This window comes from Myripristis murdjan, chromosome 4, assembly GCF_902150065.1.
Source record: "Myripristis murdjan chromosome 4, fMyrMur1.1, whole genome shotgun sequence".
Classification (NCBI taxonomy): domain Eukaryota; kingdom Metazoa; phylum Chordata; class Actinopteri; order Holocentriformes; family Holocentridae; genus Myripristis; species Myripristis murdjan.
The window spans coordinates 4,970,418-4,987,851 of record NC_043983.1 but is presented as its reverse complement, the minus strand read 5'-3'; the positions used below and the strand labels follow the sequence as shown (position 1 = coordinate 4,987,851).

The 17,434-nt window shown below is 41.8% G+C and overlaps 1 protein-coding gene across 2 annotated transcripts; it reads right to left on the bottom strand.

Annotated features, from left to right (window-relative positions):
• Positions 1–445: 445 nt before the first annotated feature.
• Positions 446–12,849, bottom strand: arrdc2 (arrestin domain containing 2). 2 transcript variants are annotated; one of them, XM_030050056.1, is made up of 7 exons: positions 12,583–12,849; positions 3,603–3,820; positions 3,371–3,473; positions 2,981–3,237; positions 2,704–2,866; positions 2,255–2,412; positions 446–1,894 (listed from the first exon to the last, which is right to left on the bottom strand). In XM_030050056.1, exons 1-7 carry the CDS (start codon positions 12,839–12,841, stop codon positions 1,841–1,843), a joined length of 1,212 nt encoding a protein of 403 aa, XP_029905916.1. In that variant the 5' UTR covers positions 12,842–12,849; the 3' UTR covers positions 446–1,840. The 2 variants fall into 2 exon arrangements, with proteins under 2 accessions (XP_029905916.1, XP_029905915.1); XM_030050055.1 differs by lacking the exon at positions 12,583–12,849 and adding an exon at positions 6,049–6,498.
• Positions 12,850–17,434: the final 4,585 nt, after the last annotated feature.

Below are 17,434 nucleotides of genomic sequence, written 5' to 3'. Positions count from 1 at the left end.
ATGTTTCACTGAGCTGTTTGTTGCTACGTTACATGTTTACTTGTGGTGAAAAAAAATAACTCTTGCTGAATATTCAAGTAAACAAAGTGTGTACCGTACACTTGACCGCATCAATCTATCAAAGGCAGTGGATATGACATTCAGTTGTGAAATCAAGCAATAATTTTGTCTGCTTAAGGAATCCAGAAAAGTCCAGTTATGCAACTGCATCAGAATGATCACCATAACCACTTCAGACTGTAATTAGTGTTTCAATTCATCGTCTATGAGGAGTGGCTTGTTCCTCCAGTGAACTCTGCCCTGACCGTCCCTGTTGAACAAGATGTACCGTTCCACAGCACACAACAAACCAGCAAACCAGGCCCTCTGCTATTTCCTTTCCAAAAACACATAGCTTAGAAAGCAGTAAGTAAATGGTTGTCAAGGAAACACAGAAGCCAAAGCATTCATTTTAACTTTTTATTAGAAAAAAACAATTACAAAACTTTGGCAACTTTGTTGAATCAACAATTGCATTTGTATAAAATACATTCGGTTTTTCCAACGTGTGCCACCGAAGTCGCACCGCTGACCCTGAAGGTTTCATTCATACTCCTAACTATTTTTGGAAGTGAGGATAAACTGTAAGCAATCCTCAAGTCAGTTTTTGGAATGTTCTGTCCGTACATTTCAAAGCGGCATCTCCAGCTTAAGGCTTGACGGTAAAGCTGAGCGCTGTGTTCTGGCTGAGCGTCAGAAAGCACCCTGCAACAGCAAGGCATCTGGCTTCCATCAAACGCTCAGACCACATGGCTCAGAAGTCTCCTCCTCCTCCTCCTCTTCTGCTTGTTTAGCAGCTGGGAAAGCTAATTCAAGAGCCTTGTACAGCTTATTTCACAAACTTCTCATCCTCTTCTATCATTGTTCCAAAGTTAACAACCAGTGCTGTCACTTTTGTGCCACAGGCCTTTGCATTAATACAAAAACAGCTTTTCTCTTGGAATTCCTCCACATGCAATGAAGTCAACCGCTTTTACTCCATTTTCTTCCTTTAGGCTTCTCTTAGAATACATTCAGTTCAACTCTATGGGGAGAACTCCTCCCACAATCTCTTCATGCAATCTCTCTCTTCATCTGCAGATAATTAAGGCATACATATTTTTCCCTTTTACAATATTACCTGCGTGCATTCAGTTTAAAAACAAAGCTACCTCCGCCGACTCAAATTCTCTACTCCTCCATGACACGTTAGATATGTGCTTACAATTTGTTTGAGTAACAGTAGAAATCATCTTAGATGCACTGCTCCTGAGTCACAACATGGAGCAATGTAGGTTTTCAAATCTACTGTGTTGGCAGGCAACTAGGAGTTGGGTATTTAAGACAATAGTTGCACTTCTTTACATCTTTCAGAGACATGCTCAAGTGCAAATGAGCCCTTGACAAACCGTCGTACAGGTTAACAAGAAGCATTTTTATCTAAATATCTGAACCCATCTGCACAGTCCAAAAATCTCAACTGTCAAAAATCTCAACATCTCAACCCTCCGCCTGACTAACTTCAAGTGATCTTTTGTGAGGGAATCGTTGATTGGGAGGTGTATGTGGCTGACTTCGTCCACAGCCAAAAAATCACTTGGGGAGGACAGGAACAAAAGGGTGGCTTCTCCACCAACATTCAGTTCCTGAGAGCTCCTTCTCCTCTTTCGTCCTCTCAGTGGTGCTCTAGTCCCTTTCCAAGGCACTGGGTGAGACCAGGTGCCTTTCATCAGAGAGAGGTAATCCAGGAGAGAACAATCTCTTGACTCATTTTAGTAATTCAGGTCAGGTCATCAACCGACACTCAGGCAAGGCTCATGGTTCAACACGTCATGCAGCGAGGTCTCATGTTGAAGGGCTGAGGGTTGGGGTCAATCTGTAGACATAATGGGAGAGGAAAAACAACATGAGATTCAAAGATGAAAACCATGTTGGAAGATAATGTAGTGTTTCTCCAGCTACAAATCTGGAGCTGTTAATACATTTGGCCTACACCTACAGTTGTTTTTTTTAGTGGTTGCTATCAACTTTCAACTGTGATCTTTTACGCTTCATTGGAGGCGAGATGATTTCATAAGGCCTATTGTTTTCTTGTGTTATATATCACATACATACAACTAAAAACTTCCCTCTTCTCTTCCGGCTCTATCTATTTTATATCTGCCAATAAACAGAACAAGCAGACCAACTCAACAGTGGGTGTTGATGAACACGCTTCCACAGTGTGATTGCTCACCTCGCTATACACTGGCGGGGGTCGGAAGCGGAACTCCTGGACAAAGGCCATGAGGGGGCGCTCCAGGATCCCACTCAGATCTTCAGCAGGACGGGGGGCCACAGAGTTACACTGCTGGGCCTCCTCCTCAGTTACCACAGAACTGTAGTCTGGAGGAGCTGCAGGGAAAGTGGCAGGATTAGTCAGCCGGCCCGATTCAGAACAGAACAGCAAAGGTCCAAGCACTGAACCCTGTGGGACACCGCTCAATCAATACTGCACACAAAACCCACACAGCATTGACTGCCTTTTCAGCACCAGACGTCAATTCAATTCAACTTGAATCTAGCCAAAACAAAAGCTGTGTTTTGTTGTCCTAGTTTAAAGACTCTTTTCGTCCATCACATTTAGACAAGCTGTGCCTGTGTGTCTCTGACTCGTGATTTACTACAGTGCTGCAAGACACTTACGCTCAGGCTGCTCAGGGATGGCCATGCGCAGCCACTCCAGGTTGACACTGTACTGGCTGCTGACACTGGACGTCCGGCTGCCGAATGGGTGCAAGGGGATGGTGCCCATGACCAGTGGCAGCTCCAGACACAGCTTGGATGTCCCAGGAACATCAACACACACCTACGGAGAGGGGAGAATGGAGAGGAGCTTTTAGAATGACACTAATACAAATTCTTCTGTAAGTCTCTTGTTGTGTTCTCACATCACAGGTATTAAACCAGAGACTAAACTCACCCTGAGCATGTACTCCACTTTGATGATGCGGCACTGCAAGATGGAGGGACCCACAGGTGGGATCTTGATGGCGCGGCCGTGCCATGTCTCCCGCCGCCTGGCACCCACGACATCACCACACAGTGTAGCCACCACTGAGCGCTTCTGCTTCATAGTGCCACGGGCAATGAACGTCTGAGTTTGTGTGATGTAGGCTTTGGGTACGACGGATCGGGAGGTGGAGTTGTCGAACTCGGCAAAGACGGGTATCACCTCACCTAAAGAACAAGAGAGCATGTTAGCAACTGGTATGTCTTTTATACAGTCAGTGTTTATCAGTTTATCCTTGTAGTTAACATAGGGCAGTGAAGCATTTTAACAAAGCTTTGATTCTACATGTTGGACTCTCACCTGGTGTGTAACCTTTGCGGTCGATCTTTGCAGTCACAGACACCTGTCCAAAGTTCCGGTACCACACCCTCGCCATCTTGTCTTTTGTTCCAGCCTGTGGTGCCTAGAAACGACAAAACAACATGTTTACATGAGCTGGGGCGTTAGAGTGGTCAGACAATTGTGATGTATAATGAGACGGCCATGATACAGTGTTTGTGGATGGTTTGAAGGCATCAGCTGTGCTGCTCACCAGTAAGGCCGGTGTATTGATATCAATGGGCTCAATGACTGTAAACTCCTTCTTGATCTTCTTGACAGTGGCCCAGGGCCGGTGCAGCTTCACCTTCACCCAGTAGCGGATGCTGCCATGCTTTCCCTCAAAAGATGTGACCAGTGTCTCCTCCGGCAGCTGGAAGCTGAATGGGAATTCATGTTTGCCAGCAGGAAGCGTGGTCAGCTCACCATTATCTGAGGAGGAAAAAGATAACCTGGTAAAAAAATGATTGAACAGTTCATTTATTAGGATTTCTGGTGCTGGGTTTGATGACTTTTTTTTTTTTTATTGTGGGACATTTAGCCAACACTTGTTAACTCCAGAGAGATTTACAATTAGTACAACTGCACAATAAACAGATTCCTATAAGACCAACATTACAAGCAACCTATAGTAAAGAAGTCAAAAGTCAGGAACACTGTCTGAGCTCTGTGCTGCCATGACCTGTGGAATAATCATGTGAAAGAAAAGTGCTGGAAAGACAAAATAACTTTTCCCCGAAGGACCATATCAGCTGAATTAGTCCCTGTTTACAAACCATCATCAAACCTATTTTTGGTCAGTTGCCTTTCATGGTGTCTAACATGCTCTTTGAGGCTCTTGCTTATTTCAATAACATCTTAATTTTGTTGATGTCGTTTGCTGTTCCCTACTTTGTGAAGCACTTTGTCACACACCGGTTGTAAGTTTTTCAGGAGAATAGAAAAGGAATAGTTATTAATTTACAGTTGTGGCCCATTTACAACTGTGTTTGTCTTGGCAGTATGTAAATAGATTTTATACTGTGTAATATTTTTTTTTGTCATTTTTAATATAAAAACCTTCCCAGTGTAAAACATGCTTGAATTAACTGCTTCTTCTGGCTAAAAAACACATCCTAAATAAAACTACAGAAGTGACAGCAAAGTTAGCAATGTGGCATGTTTTTGAGGATTTCCTCTCGAACATGCTTCTGCCTGTGGGTGTCAGGTGACTGACAGGGAGCACAGTGCAAGAATGTATGCAGCATTATGAAACAAGGAGGAAACTAAAAATGTATTCGTGTTTACTGGCATGAATTCTCTCACTCTGTGAGAGTGGTTTTTCATCCTATAGAAGAATGAATGGCAGCAAATGGCTTCTACTAAAGGAGGAAAACAATACTGGAACAGCACTACCAGTACTAACTTAAACATCGATACTATCCTTTGAATCATTATATAAAGTCAACAGACGATTAACTTTTTATAATAGTTGCGGGTGAAATATCAGAAACAGCCTCTCTCTAGAGTTACACTGGGCTCTTGCAGTCCTGCAGCTCGGGAGCAAAACAATCACATGGCAGCTTGTGCTTGCTCACAGGGGCGGTTCCTGTCCTATTGTGCTGACTGACATGTTTTCCTCAAGCACACTGGGAACTTGTAGAGCTGCATTATACAGCACGTCTCAACTTTTCTGTTGTTTCCCCACCACCACCACCCAGGTCCTGCAGCATGTGTAAGCATTTAACACAGTCAGAGTGCTTTCTGTTTTCTGTCACTGTGTTAGCTGCAAACTCCTGTATAATTTCCATGCCAAAAGTCCTCTGTCATTTGCTTTGAATGGGTCAAGTAGTTTGTTTTGAGTGTTTCAACCAATTACGAAGTAGGCTATGTTTCCATATAAACCCGCAAAGTAATTTAAAGAAAGGGTTAAGCTTTTTGGATGCTAAATGTAGGTTATAACCCAATTCAAGGAAAATAGTACAAAACACATTGCTGTGCATTTCTTGTCTAAAAGTTTATGTTCCAAAACCTGTCCGGGCTGCAATAACTAAAGTCTGAAACCCATGGCCAACAATAAATAAGTACACAGAAAAAAACTAACCAAGGCCCCCCCCCCCCTAAAAAAAAGGAAAAGGTAAATTCCACCTTTACTTCATTCACTAATGTTAAACATTTGCACAACTGGGTAAAGGATGACTATTTTGATAACAAGTTTTGCTCTCCACATCCACAGTAAGGAAAGTTATAAGAATTAAGTAACAAATCAACTTAGAACCATCAAAACTTTTGTCAAATAGGAGGAAAACAACCTAAGCCACAAAATTAGTCGTAGTGCCATTTAAATGTTGTTTCATTTACTAGGCAGTCACACAAAGAGGGGATAAATAAACTTGTTTTGATCTTAGTTACTTGTCTCCTAAGCAGGGACACATCTACAGCTCTAGATGAAAACAAAACTTTTTTCCTAACTGAGAGGAAAAGAAAAACAATTAGTCATTAAAAAGTTCACCTAACCACCCTTTAACTGACTGGATGTCTGCACAGAGTGAGGCTGGTGGGACCACAGTTTAAAGTTTTTCACATCAAACTGTTTCAGTGATGCAGTCTTATAAACCGGACATCTTTTGGGGGTGTCGGGCACCATCTGCTTTTCGGAGGGGGGTCCATGCAGTACTGACCTGCCTGCAGCAGCACCTCTCTCCGGTTCAGATACTCCACTTCATCGCTGTAGTTTTGCGTGTAGGCGGTGCTGGAGCCTGCGGACCGGGACTCGGTCCAGTGCACTTTGGCGAAGCCCTCGGCGTGCAGCTTCAGCGAGGCCACCTTGCTTTCGGCCGTGAGCTCCAGCACCACCCGGCCGGACACCACATCCCCGCTGCTGAACACCGGCGGACTGTCCACCTCCGGTGAGTCGAAGACGATGTCAAACTTTTTCAGCTTGTCGAAAATCATTTCTGCAGCTGTTTCCTCCTTCCTAAAACAGTGAGTGAGCGTTGCCTCTCCGGTTTGGCTTTCCAACTTGTCTGGTAAAAGTGAGTCAAAGTGGATCTTCAGTCTGCAGGTCAGACTTGTTCGCCTCGCTTTTAAGAAACTCAAAACTGTTGTGCAGTCAGGGGCTGCGGCCCTTTTTTCAGGCGGAGAAAGGGGGCGGCCTCTGAGTTTATTATGTAAGGCCTCAGGAGAGGGTTGTAGGAGATAATGCTGCCTTCAGGTGCCCGCCCAAACTGCGACTTCCCAAATGTGAAAGTGTAAGCACAGTTCGTCGCTGCATTCGAGGGACTTCTGCTCGCAAATTGTAAAAAAAAAAAAAAAAAAAAAAAAAAAAAAAGACTCTGTGCCTCTGTGTCTCAGACCATGTGGCATGGAGGGCCAAGAGGCTGCAAACAAACACCACAGAGGCTTTATCTCTGCCTTCAGCCAGTGAAATCTGTTGATTCAGTGTTTAGCTAGCAACAAAAGCCTCCAGACTTTTGCTCCTGGGATGGAGAACACAACTTTGACTGTGCCGGCACATGAATACTTGTATTTCAGCTAGTGCTGCAGCAGCAGAATGCAAAACAGAAAACATGCATCAGTGGTGTGGTTTGTTTTACTTGTTTTATAAACTCGTAGTAGTAACACATTTTGAGCAAGCCTTCCACTTGGAGTCAGAGTTGACAGCAGCTCCAAAAACATCAACTCTTGGGCAAAATGGGAGGAGGTAAATTACTCATTCATAAAGAATACGCTCCTTAGTTCATTGATCATTTTACAATCATACTGTTGCCAAATATTAGATATTAGATTCTCTCCCCTGAAAGTCACATTGCGTCAACCCAGTCGTCATCAAAAGTCAGTCATATTTGCGTTTGTGTGCATGTATTTGTTTGCTTTGTTGGAACTGAACTTATGCTTTCCATATTTCCGTGCCGACCCTGAAGGCAACATCATAAACATGTAGTCTGGGTGTGGAGACAGCAGGGAGGAAAACAGGCCTGGTGATTGATGGTTACAGGTTCTTAGACGAAAACAGGCTTACTGAGCATGCCTCAGTCTGGCAGAGATCCTCTCAGAGTTCACAGCAAATAGTTTCACTCCAAACCAAATCTGTTTACTGTAGTTCCTGCATGTCGTGTTGAACATGTGCTATCCCGAGGCCTGGCCCCCACAGGCATGCTTTGCACTAAAACATGAAATATATGCAACCAAATCTCCTTATAATATATAATTGTGGTCATCCTACTGTGAATTACCTGACACATACTCGATAGATGTAACAGGGAAAACTACAAGTCCCTGTATAATGAGATTCAAAAAAAGAGTTCACAAAGCACAAAGCCTGGGCAACAACTGGGTCACTTTCATGAATCATATCACCCATGCAGCATTTTCTTATCAAATAAAGAAATCATTCTCATACAACGCAAACAAAAGCAGCTCGGAGCCAAATCATTTTTTTTTTATTTCAAACTTGTCTGATCACCAGACAAAGCAAACAGGCGCTCTTTTCTGGTTTCTTGTGTTTCAAAAGGCCTCAGCTGCAGATACCAGAGCTGCCAGTCTGGGCTCAGAAAAACAAAGTTGTTTACTCCTTTGTTCCCTGGGCTGAGAAGGGAATACTGTAGCGCCACCGTCTGGCCATAAGGAGGTGGAACGGACAGCTGCACACCAGCAGATCTATTAACACAGCCTGCACACAACATGGCCATGCGCTGGACTGCAGGTCAGTGTGAGACAGGAAGCTGCAAACACAGACTCAGCTCCAGCTGCTCTCTTCACTATGGACAGAACTTTTGAAGAGAAAGTCTGGCCATGCAAGACCACTGCAAACACCCTTATATCTGCAAAACTCTTGGTAGAATCACAGAGTGCTGATGACCGAATACACAGGGAGGTTTCACTCACTCCCACTTTTATCATAAGTAGTTCTGTAACTCTGCATTAAGTCCAAAATGACAGCACAAATCTTCTCAGATGGGATTAAATTTCATCACTTGGGGTATATTTTGTCCAGTGCATGCATGTTTATATGTTGATGATGTCCTGCCTTCAGTGGAGCACGGCCTGCCACACCACCTGCTGGTGATGAGGGGTAGAGCGGGTGTCAGCTGGCCCTGATAAGATGTGGGCCTCTGCACAGAATGATCTGCCTGATAAGCACTAATGCTATGTAGATGGCCCCGTAAACTGAGTCTAACCAACCACTTTCACTTTGGCAAGCAGTAAACACATTTATTTATTTATTTATTTAGTTGTTTTTCCCTTTTTTAAAAAGGAGGTCCAGAGCATACAGCATTAACAGAAAGAAGCTTTGATTAATCTGATTTGGCACTTAAACCAAATAAAACGCAAGGGTAAAAAATGGAAAAATATTTCTCATCCAGTTTACTGAATGAATGAAGTCAGTAACATGAAAGCTTTGATAATCCACACATAGTCAAACTTTCATTGTGGAAAGTGTATCTTAGTGTTAGTACTTCATGCTAAAAGTATCACTTTTTGAAGCTTTGACCCACAGTATGTTTAGTTAAGAGACATTGTGAGTTGGAGAAAGTGAAATGAAAGGAAACATCACCATGCATCCTTCACTTTGGAAATTCTGCTGAATACTGTAAAATATGTGAATGGTTTTGTCTTGTCCAGTGTCCGGTTTTTCTGTGGCTGACCATTTGAAAAGAGAAGGGCGGTAAGTTTAGCCTGGCTGATATATTAAACGTTAACCAGGCTCTTTTGAAAGACAGGGCTTTGGATCAAGGAAACATTTATTTACTGCAGACAAAGTCAACATATTGCCTCTGATTTTTTTGCACACTGTTAGAGCACCTAGCTGAAAAAAGCCAAACCACATATGTTTGGAAATACAAATTCTTGAAGTTATCTGGAATTTTGTCCTTACAATTGAGATTTCCTCCCCATACACCACACACCAGTTTAAATGAGGCCTGAGGGACTTTTATTAAGGTTCTAGCATTTAACCAATGTGGGTTTTTGAAGGCCAGCACCAATATGTTGGGCTAAAGCTGCTGATAAATTATATTTTGTGCTAATAATTATAATAAATATATTTAAATTTGATGATTTTTAGGTAAAATAAACAAATATTTTGTGTTTTCTCCAGAATTTTCTTCTTGTTAGCATAGAGAAAGTCTGTGAAATATCATTTAGACCACCATGTGACACTAAAACTCTTAAAATCCAGACTAAGAAAACTTTAGAGGACTGTAACTAAGAATGAAAATGATAAAATCAGCAGAATATAAGACACAGCTGTAAGTGACATGTTTATGGGAGTGCACAAAGAACAGACTGAGGCAGCAGGCTGCATGGTGAAGGGGGGCGGGGCCAAGAGGGGCACGTGTTGTTTTTCCTGGTTGTCTTGGCGACAGAGGCTGCATTTTTTAAAACCAACCCCCAACCCTTCTCAGTGGGGCTGAGCAGCAGCTGCCTTCCTCCCTTGTCTTGCACTCACGCCTCTGCCGCTCACCGCAGACATCATCCCAAATAAAAGGCAAACAGCGGTCCTGTCACCTTGTAAAAACTGAAAAACACCTTCTAAATTTCTGCTTTTTACGTGTGCATGTACTACTTTTGTTATTTTTATGAGGTCAAATTCTTTATATATGCAAACCTGTTTACCTGCCAGTGTACACACATGCACACGTGTAATCATGTGCTATTGGATAGATCAGAAAAACAAATTTCCTACTTGGAACCTCTTTCTTCACATATGCATCTTCATCCCAAGTTTGTAGTTCACCACTATCATAATTTAGTTTTTTTTTTTGTTTTTTTTTTTTTAATAAGTTTGTCAAAATAGATTGTTGCACAGCAGAGTGGATATGTTTGTGTATAACCAACAGCTAAAAATGTAGGCATCTTATATTTCTCCAAACCAAGGACACCTTGAAATGACATGTATTCAAGTGTCATGATGTGGTATAAAGCACAAAAAGCGGCATGTTAGGAGGCAGCTGGGATGGTGGATGGCACAATCAACAGGAGTTTGCTTCTGCAGACCAGGGATCAAGGCCCAGGTGTTTTCAGTTAACATTGGCTTGGTAATATTAGTGAATCTTTACTAACATTTCGTAACATTAACCATGACCTTTTCTGAACCTTAACCACTAAAACAAACCATTTCCTATTCTTAACCATGACAACAAACCTTTTCCTAACCTTAATAATAACCACTTCCTAACCTTAACAACCATTTCCTAACCTTAACCAAGTAGGTTTGGTGGCTAATGATGCTGACAAAGCAAACAAAAGTGGCTAAAGTAGCTAACGAGCTATTGTTAGCTGGAATTTAACACTCATATGATGCTGATGCAGGCTCCACCAAATTGGCTATACATCTAAAAGTTGATATGCAATGTATTTTTGGTTAAGAAACATTGACATTTCAATACATTTGTTGGTTTGCAGAAATGTAAAATGCCAACATTTTATTCTGGCAACTGGGTTGTTATTTACTTACTATCATGTCTATCATGCTTGGTTTCGTGGCAAAAAAGCAGGAATGGGACTTTTTTAAAGGAGCCGACTTTGATGTCCTGGATGCCTGCCTTTCCCACGTCACATGAACACAATTACTTGGGCAATAAAAATGATACAGGTACATTTTACCTTTATCAAAAAAAAAAAAAAAAAAAAAAAAAAAAACTGCAGGTGGTGCAATGTGAATGTTGCACCACAGGCCATAATTTGCATTAATTGTTAAACCATAAAAGGGATATTTCGTCACTTGTTATACTGTAGTGCTAAAATTCAAACCAGCCATCTATTGATAACTGTCTATAGTCTAGTCTTGGGAAAAAATGCACAAAATTTTATGGTAAAAGTAGTGTACATATTTCAGTACAGCTTTCACTTTGTAATTTAGGTGGAATTTAGGGTGCGTTTTTTATGTGGAATATTTTGCATGGTGCACCTTTTACTCAAGAGTATGAACAGAAATAAAGAAAGGTACAGAGAAAGAATATGATAGAATTGTTGTAATTATACACTGGTAAATGAGGTGGTAGGAAAACATCTTAGATTAGATTACTGTGTAGCTCCCTTGGATATTCATGCCATGTTTTCACCAGGAGCTGCTCTCTGCTCCCTTGTGAGAGTTTTCCTGCACTCATCCCAGTTCACCCTGAGCTGCTTTTGGAGAGCCAAACCAAGCATGTTGTGTACAGAGCATCCAAATGAAACATTAACCACTGTCTACTATTTATTTACTCTCAGCTGCAATGGCCTATATTCTCTCCCTGTCTAACTAAACATTTTACACACACGAGCTGTTAAGTGCCTTCCATATCAGGGGAATTTCACACTTTGCAGTGTTGTGTCCTGTACAATGCAAGGCTTCAGTAATGTTTATTTGGACAGAGCCCTAATGGATTTGTGTTTAACACTAGGATTAGGTTATCTGGCTGCTGCATCTCGACTGGTCACGGCTGACAAAACCTGGCTCGTCCTCTCTTGCAGGTTTCCATGAAACACTTTGGGCTCAGGTGGCTTCACTGTGCAAACTGCAGAGACTATGACACAGCTGGCACATGACACACTCAGCACATTTACAGCACATTATAAAGCAGTGTATGCACAATGTATATGGTGTAAAGCTATATAACAACCCCATAGCACGTTTTAAAAGGGTAATTATATGGATGTGACAGCAAAACACTCAACTGTGGTTAATCTTGTGGCAATATGGTAGTGATACCATATGAGATAAAAAAAAAAAAAAAGCACGCAGTCTGCAGTTATCATAAACTCAGTATTCAGTACTGCAGACATAATTTAGATCCTTATAGCCTTTTGCTATTTTATCAGCAATTAAAGGGGCCCTATTATAGGAATTCAAATTTTCCTGTTTACAGTATATAATATACAGTGTGATCAAAATAAAATGTTCTAGCTTGATTTTGTGTGAGTTACTATAATTTCAGATGGTTATATATATATTTTTCCCAGGCATTTTCCGACCAACTCCTGGCAATGCCTCGCAGCTGCACTTTGTCCCAATTGACTCCCTCACTGAACAACTGCTATACGCTTTTAACAAAACTACATTGATTTGCAAAACATCATGGTGATTATTTATGTTACCTTAGAGACGGTATATTTGAAAAGCAAAATCATGAAAATATTCACCTGCATTTGGCTGGTGCTCAGTTCCCAGCCTGATAAAGGCAAAAAATAACCACAAAAGGAGACAATCGCTGCATTAAACAAGAACTGACCTCGGATCAGATGCTGCCTTTTCCTGAAGTAGGTGATCTTGGAGGTGTAGTCGTTGTAGATGGAGTTCATGCCGACGCTGCGGTTCTCTAGCCAGTGTGCGTTGGCCACGCCCCTCCCCAGCACCTTCATGGACTGCACCCTGATGGCCGAGCGCAGCTCCAGCACCACCTGACCGGACACCACCTCCCCACTGGAGAACACGGCATCTTCCGGCCCATCCAGCTCCAGTCTGAAGCTCTTTATGGCTCTGAACGTCATTCCTGCCACTGACAACAACAACATGGTTAATTCTAACTAATAACTTGTGGCTCAAAGGCAAATAAAACAGTATTGCTTGCAACAAAGTATTGTAGCGACAATGACCCCCCCCCCCCCCCCCCCCCCCCACACACACACACACACACACACACCCCACCCCATAACTGAATGCAATTATCAGACTTGCAAATTGTATATGTGCTATAGTGTAGAGTGTTGTACACAAGTGTCTTCACCCTGTTAGCAAAAGAATTAGTTGTGAATTATTACTGTTTTAACCGATGGTGAGAAGGTTATGTTGTTCATAGCCCTTGTGATCAGTTTGATTAGTTGTTTGCTTTTGCTTAAACAAGTTCTCCTGCTTAACCACCAATTAAAGAAGACATATGTATTGAAATCCTATCTCTGAGCAATGAATTTTGCTGCTGGCCACTCTATTGAACCAGTAGACGGAGGCTATGGAGCTTGGGATGACAGAACTCAAACTGCTGTATCCTAAAATGCTCTCACCTGCTCTGGAAATGCATCCTCAAGGACATTAAAGCACACACATTAAGTATTTTACTCCTTTAATTAATAGCCTATTGATTAAGTTATGCTTTCCGCCAAGCAAGATAGCTCCTTAAGACTAGTTAAATAGCTTGTAGACCATTCATAAGGAACAGTGAGTGGCAAATTCACATTTAAGCAGTCAAGTGACGGTGTTTTTCCGATTTTGATCAATAATATCTAAGTAATAGGCTACAAATCTAATAATAACGATAATTCATTGACTTGATTCTGGCAGCCAGCTACGTAGTTCTCTTTCTGGTATGAATGGTGTTTTTAGGTCAGCGCATGAATACTTAAATGTACCGTTATGCGGCTACAGGTGAACGTTTATCGACTATTTTAAACAGTTCAGAAAGCGTCCTAGCCAATCACAAGTCTGGAACGGCACTACGTTTTCCAAATCTAAAGCATTTTGTCTCTGCTTAGCCTCGGTGTCGTTACTTACCGGTTTGGAAGGAAGGATGTAGTGCAGAAAAAAAGACGACAGTTCCTCCAGGAGGAGCCTGCTGTGTGTCCTCTGAGTCCACTCTAGGCGCTGAGGGGAATCCCGACGCTTATAAACGCTGGCCGGCTTCAACGCCCAGAGGTACAGCGGCTGTCTGTTTTACACCAATACGAAAAAGGACATGCTAGTCACCCGCCCACTTGAAACGGAGGAAGAAGAGGAAAAGGAGGAGGGGTAGGACAGAGGTCAGCCTGGACTGGACTATGCGTGAGTCCCTTACGCTTTAGCCCACCCCTAATCTTGACTCTAACTTTAACCTCTTTTCCTGACTGAGCCGTGTAACGGAAAGTGTCGGGGGCAGGTTGTACATAATTACAGTCAAGCTCGACCTAATAACAAGACTTCCGGTTTCGTTTTTCCACAATAAAATATGAATTTGTTACTTCGGCTGAGGCTGTGACATTTATTCTCTCGTCTGTCAGCAGATTGAAACACCTATTTAACTAGATTTCCGTAATGTGTGGTCGACAGATAAAGCACATCAGTGGCAGATGTAATAAGCCAATGAATTACTAGGTTATCACAGGGTATTGAAAGTCAAATTACCATTTTTTGCTTTTATTTTGAAGAGAAAAAGACACACTTGGGTAAATGTGTTTCATTGACGCAGCTACTCCTCAGTGAGCCACCACGTTTCTAAAGTGTCATGGTCACACACCCACCCACCCACACGCGCGCGCGCACACACACACACACACACACACACACACACACACACACTTTCTCTATATGGCTGGTTATATACCTGTGCATCAGCAGGTGAACGACGTTTGACCCACTCAGTTAACCTGTCTGAATACTGATATAGAATTATATAAGCACATACCTGAAGTGCTGCACTGGTGTAAATGTTTCCAGATAACCACCAGTCAATATTATGTGACAAAACTCCCTAAAAGATCCACTACATATTCCTACTATTGTGTGTATTGAGTGAGTTTATAGAATCCTCGAAGTTGATGTATGGATGTACAGTATCTCTATTCACTATGGCTTTTCTTATTTCCTATCACTGTAATATTTGTGCAACAGTCTTATATCAAAGGACATTGATATTTCATTTGGTGTCAGGTGTCAATTGACAGGTCACAGGTTTAGCAGCCATGGAATCTGATGAAGCATCATTGAGCGAGACACTGAACCCCTACCTACTCACTCAGTGTCCCATCCTGCACCACAGGCCTGTAGCCTGCTCCGTAGACAGGTAATGTGTCAGAACGTGGGACCACATGCAAAAAGGTACACACAGTTTTACATGTACTAATGAATTTATTAATTTATTACTACATTTATTTATTTGTAATTAATTTTTTACTCTTTATGTTTAAATGATTTTTTTTAGATAAATATTAAACCAGTCTTGACATTAGTTTTGCAACAGACAGTCAAATCAAACAGGTCAAAGTAGAGTGTTAAAGTGAGGTCTGAGGTTTTGGCTTCACCGGGCAAACATCAGACTTTTAAGTTGTGACAGCTCCTTGCTGTCCCACACAGGAGGCGTCAGCCATGTTAGTTCTGCCTCGTGAAAAACTTCTCAAATCTGTTACTTAAGTAAAGATAACAATAATGTTTTGAAATGGAAAAAAAAATCACAATGAGTAAAAAGCCCTGCCTTCCAAATGTGTCTTAGCTAATATTTAATTAAGCATAGAAGTGTTGGCAGTAATGGGGTGGCTCGGTAGCTCACTGCCGTATAAGAGTGCACACCACATTTTAAGGCTGAGTCCTGATCGCAGCGTCCTGGGTTCAAATCTGACCTCAGGCCATTTGCCGCATGTCATCCCCACTCTCCCCTGCCTTTCCCGTTTCTCTCTACTGTGACTGTCAAGTAAAGCAGAGATGCAAAAAAAAAAAAGAAGTGTTAGCAGTAAAACACATTTGAGCATGAAAAATAAGTAAGTAGTCATTATGAAGAATGAATTTTATTTTTGTGTCTTGTCTTGCAACCCATCCCTAAAGGCACCAAAAACACAAGTAACCTTCATCATCACCATCACTTCCAATAACTGATAGTTAACACAGTTGACACATAGGAAAAAGGAAACATTTGAGCAATATTTGTATTGCATAAGCCAAAATAAATGTCACGTGAATGTTCTCGTTTGCTTATCTCATGCTTTCTCTAGATAATCAGCAGCTGCAAAAACCTTGTGTTCAGAGAGCCATTCTTAAAGGTCTGTCTGCATCACGTAACCACCACAGACCCAGGTTTTAACACCTGTTCATTAAATTAAGCGCATGCCATGATATACAGTACAATAAAACACATGGCCAAATGTATTATCAGTTTCATTCAGATCGCAGTAATTACAGATCTGCTCTTCCTCTGTAAAGTGTTAAATTATGAATGCATTAACCTATAAGAAGTATTTTCATGTTGTAGCTCAGTCGGCTCCATATACAATTTGTAGTTTTGCATGTGAAAGCTTTTTCTGCAAAGTCAAGTAAATGCAGCTGTCAGTTAAATGTAGTGCCATGCAAAGTTTTCACTCAAAAATGTAGGGCAGTAAAAGTATAGTCTCACAAATTAGAAAAAGTTAAGTAAAGTTCCAGTCCCGCAAAATTGTAGTTAAGTACTTAGTTATTTTCCACTTCTAAGTCAACGCAACTGGCCCTTGAACCTGAGCGAAGCTCACTGGTCAGCTAACATCCCACCGTAAAACTGGACCATTGCCTTTTCCCCAGCTGGATGAACTCACAATTTGGTTTATTTACATCTGCTCGCTTGCCAGCTTTTTCATCAGCAAAACATGGACTCAAGGCCACGTTGTTGATTCAACATGATTCTGTTTGTTTTTACACAGTTTGTGGTTAATCATGCGTGAAGGAGGGAAAGAGCATCCCAAAATCCTCCCTCCTAACCTCCTTTGCATTGGTGGGAGTTGACGGTGTAAACAGAGCTAACTAGGAAAAAAAAAACTAAGCCACGCAGCATGGGACGGCTTCCCTCCCTGGCCTACATACGACTGTTTGTAGGGTTTAGGCCACCTAACTGCTAAGGCTGCACTTGCACGCTACTTTGACATTTCACATTTCAACACTGCCTTGTGGGTCAAGGTTTTCTGTCTTATCCGCTCAGTGTGATTATTGGAATTCCATCACACTGCATTGAAAAACACGAGACCGTGATTCCATGACAGAGTGAGTCCGGCTTGGTCCAGCAGTTAGAGACTAAAGTGCCGGCAGGCTGCAAACCCAGAGTAAAGTTTTAATTCACTTCTGACGACACATTTTTACAGACAGGCAAATGCAACATAAATAAAATGGATTTATAAAATATTAAAGAATCAACTTATAATTACTATTATGTATTTTCCATTCTGGCTCCATAAGTAGCCTGTCGAATTTGTTGACCAGAGATACACAACATTATGTCACATTCAGATTTTGGTGTCAGTCCCTCACAATCAAAGCACTCTTTGCACTGATGTTCAGCAGTGACACAGGGAGAAACCCACTGTTGAGGAGGCACACAGTCCACTTTGTCCACTACAGCAGAAAGAAACAGACCAGAATGCAATGCTGCTTCATTACAG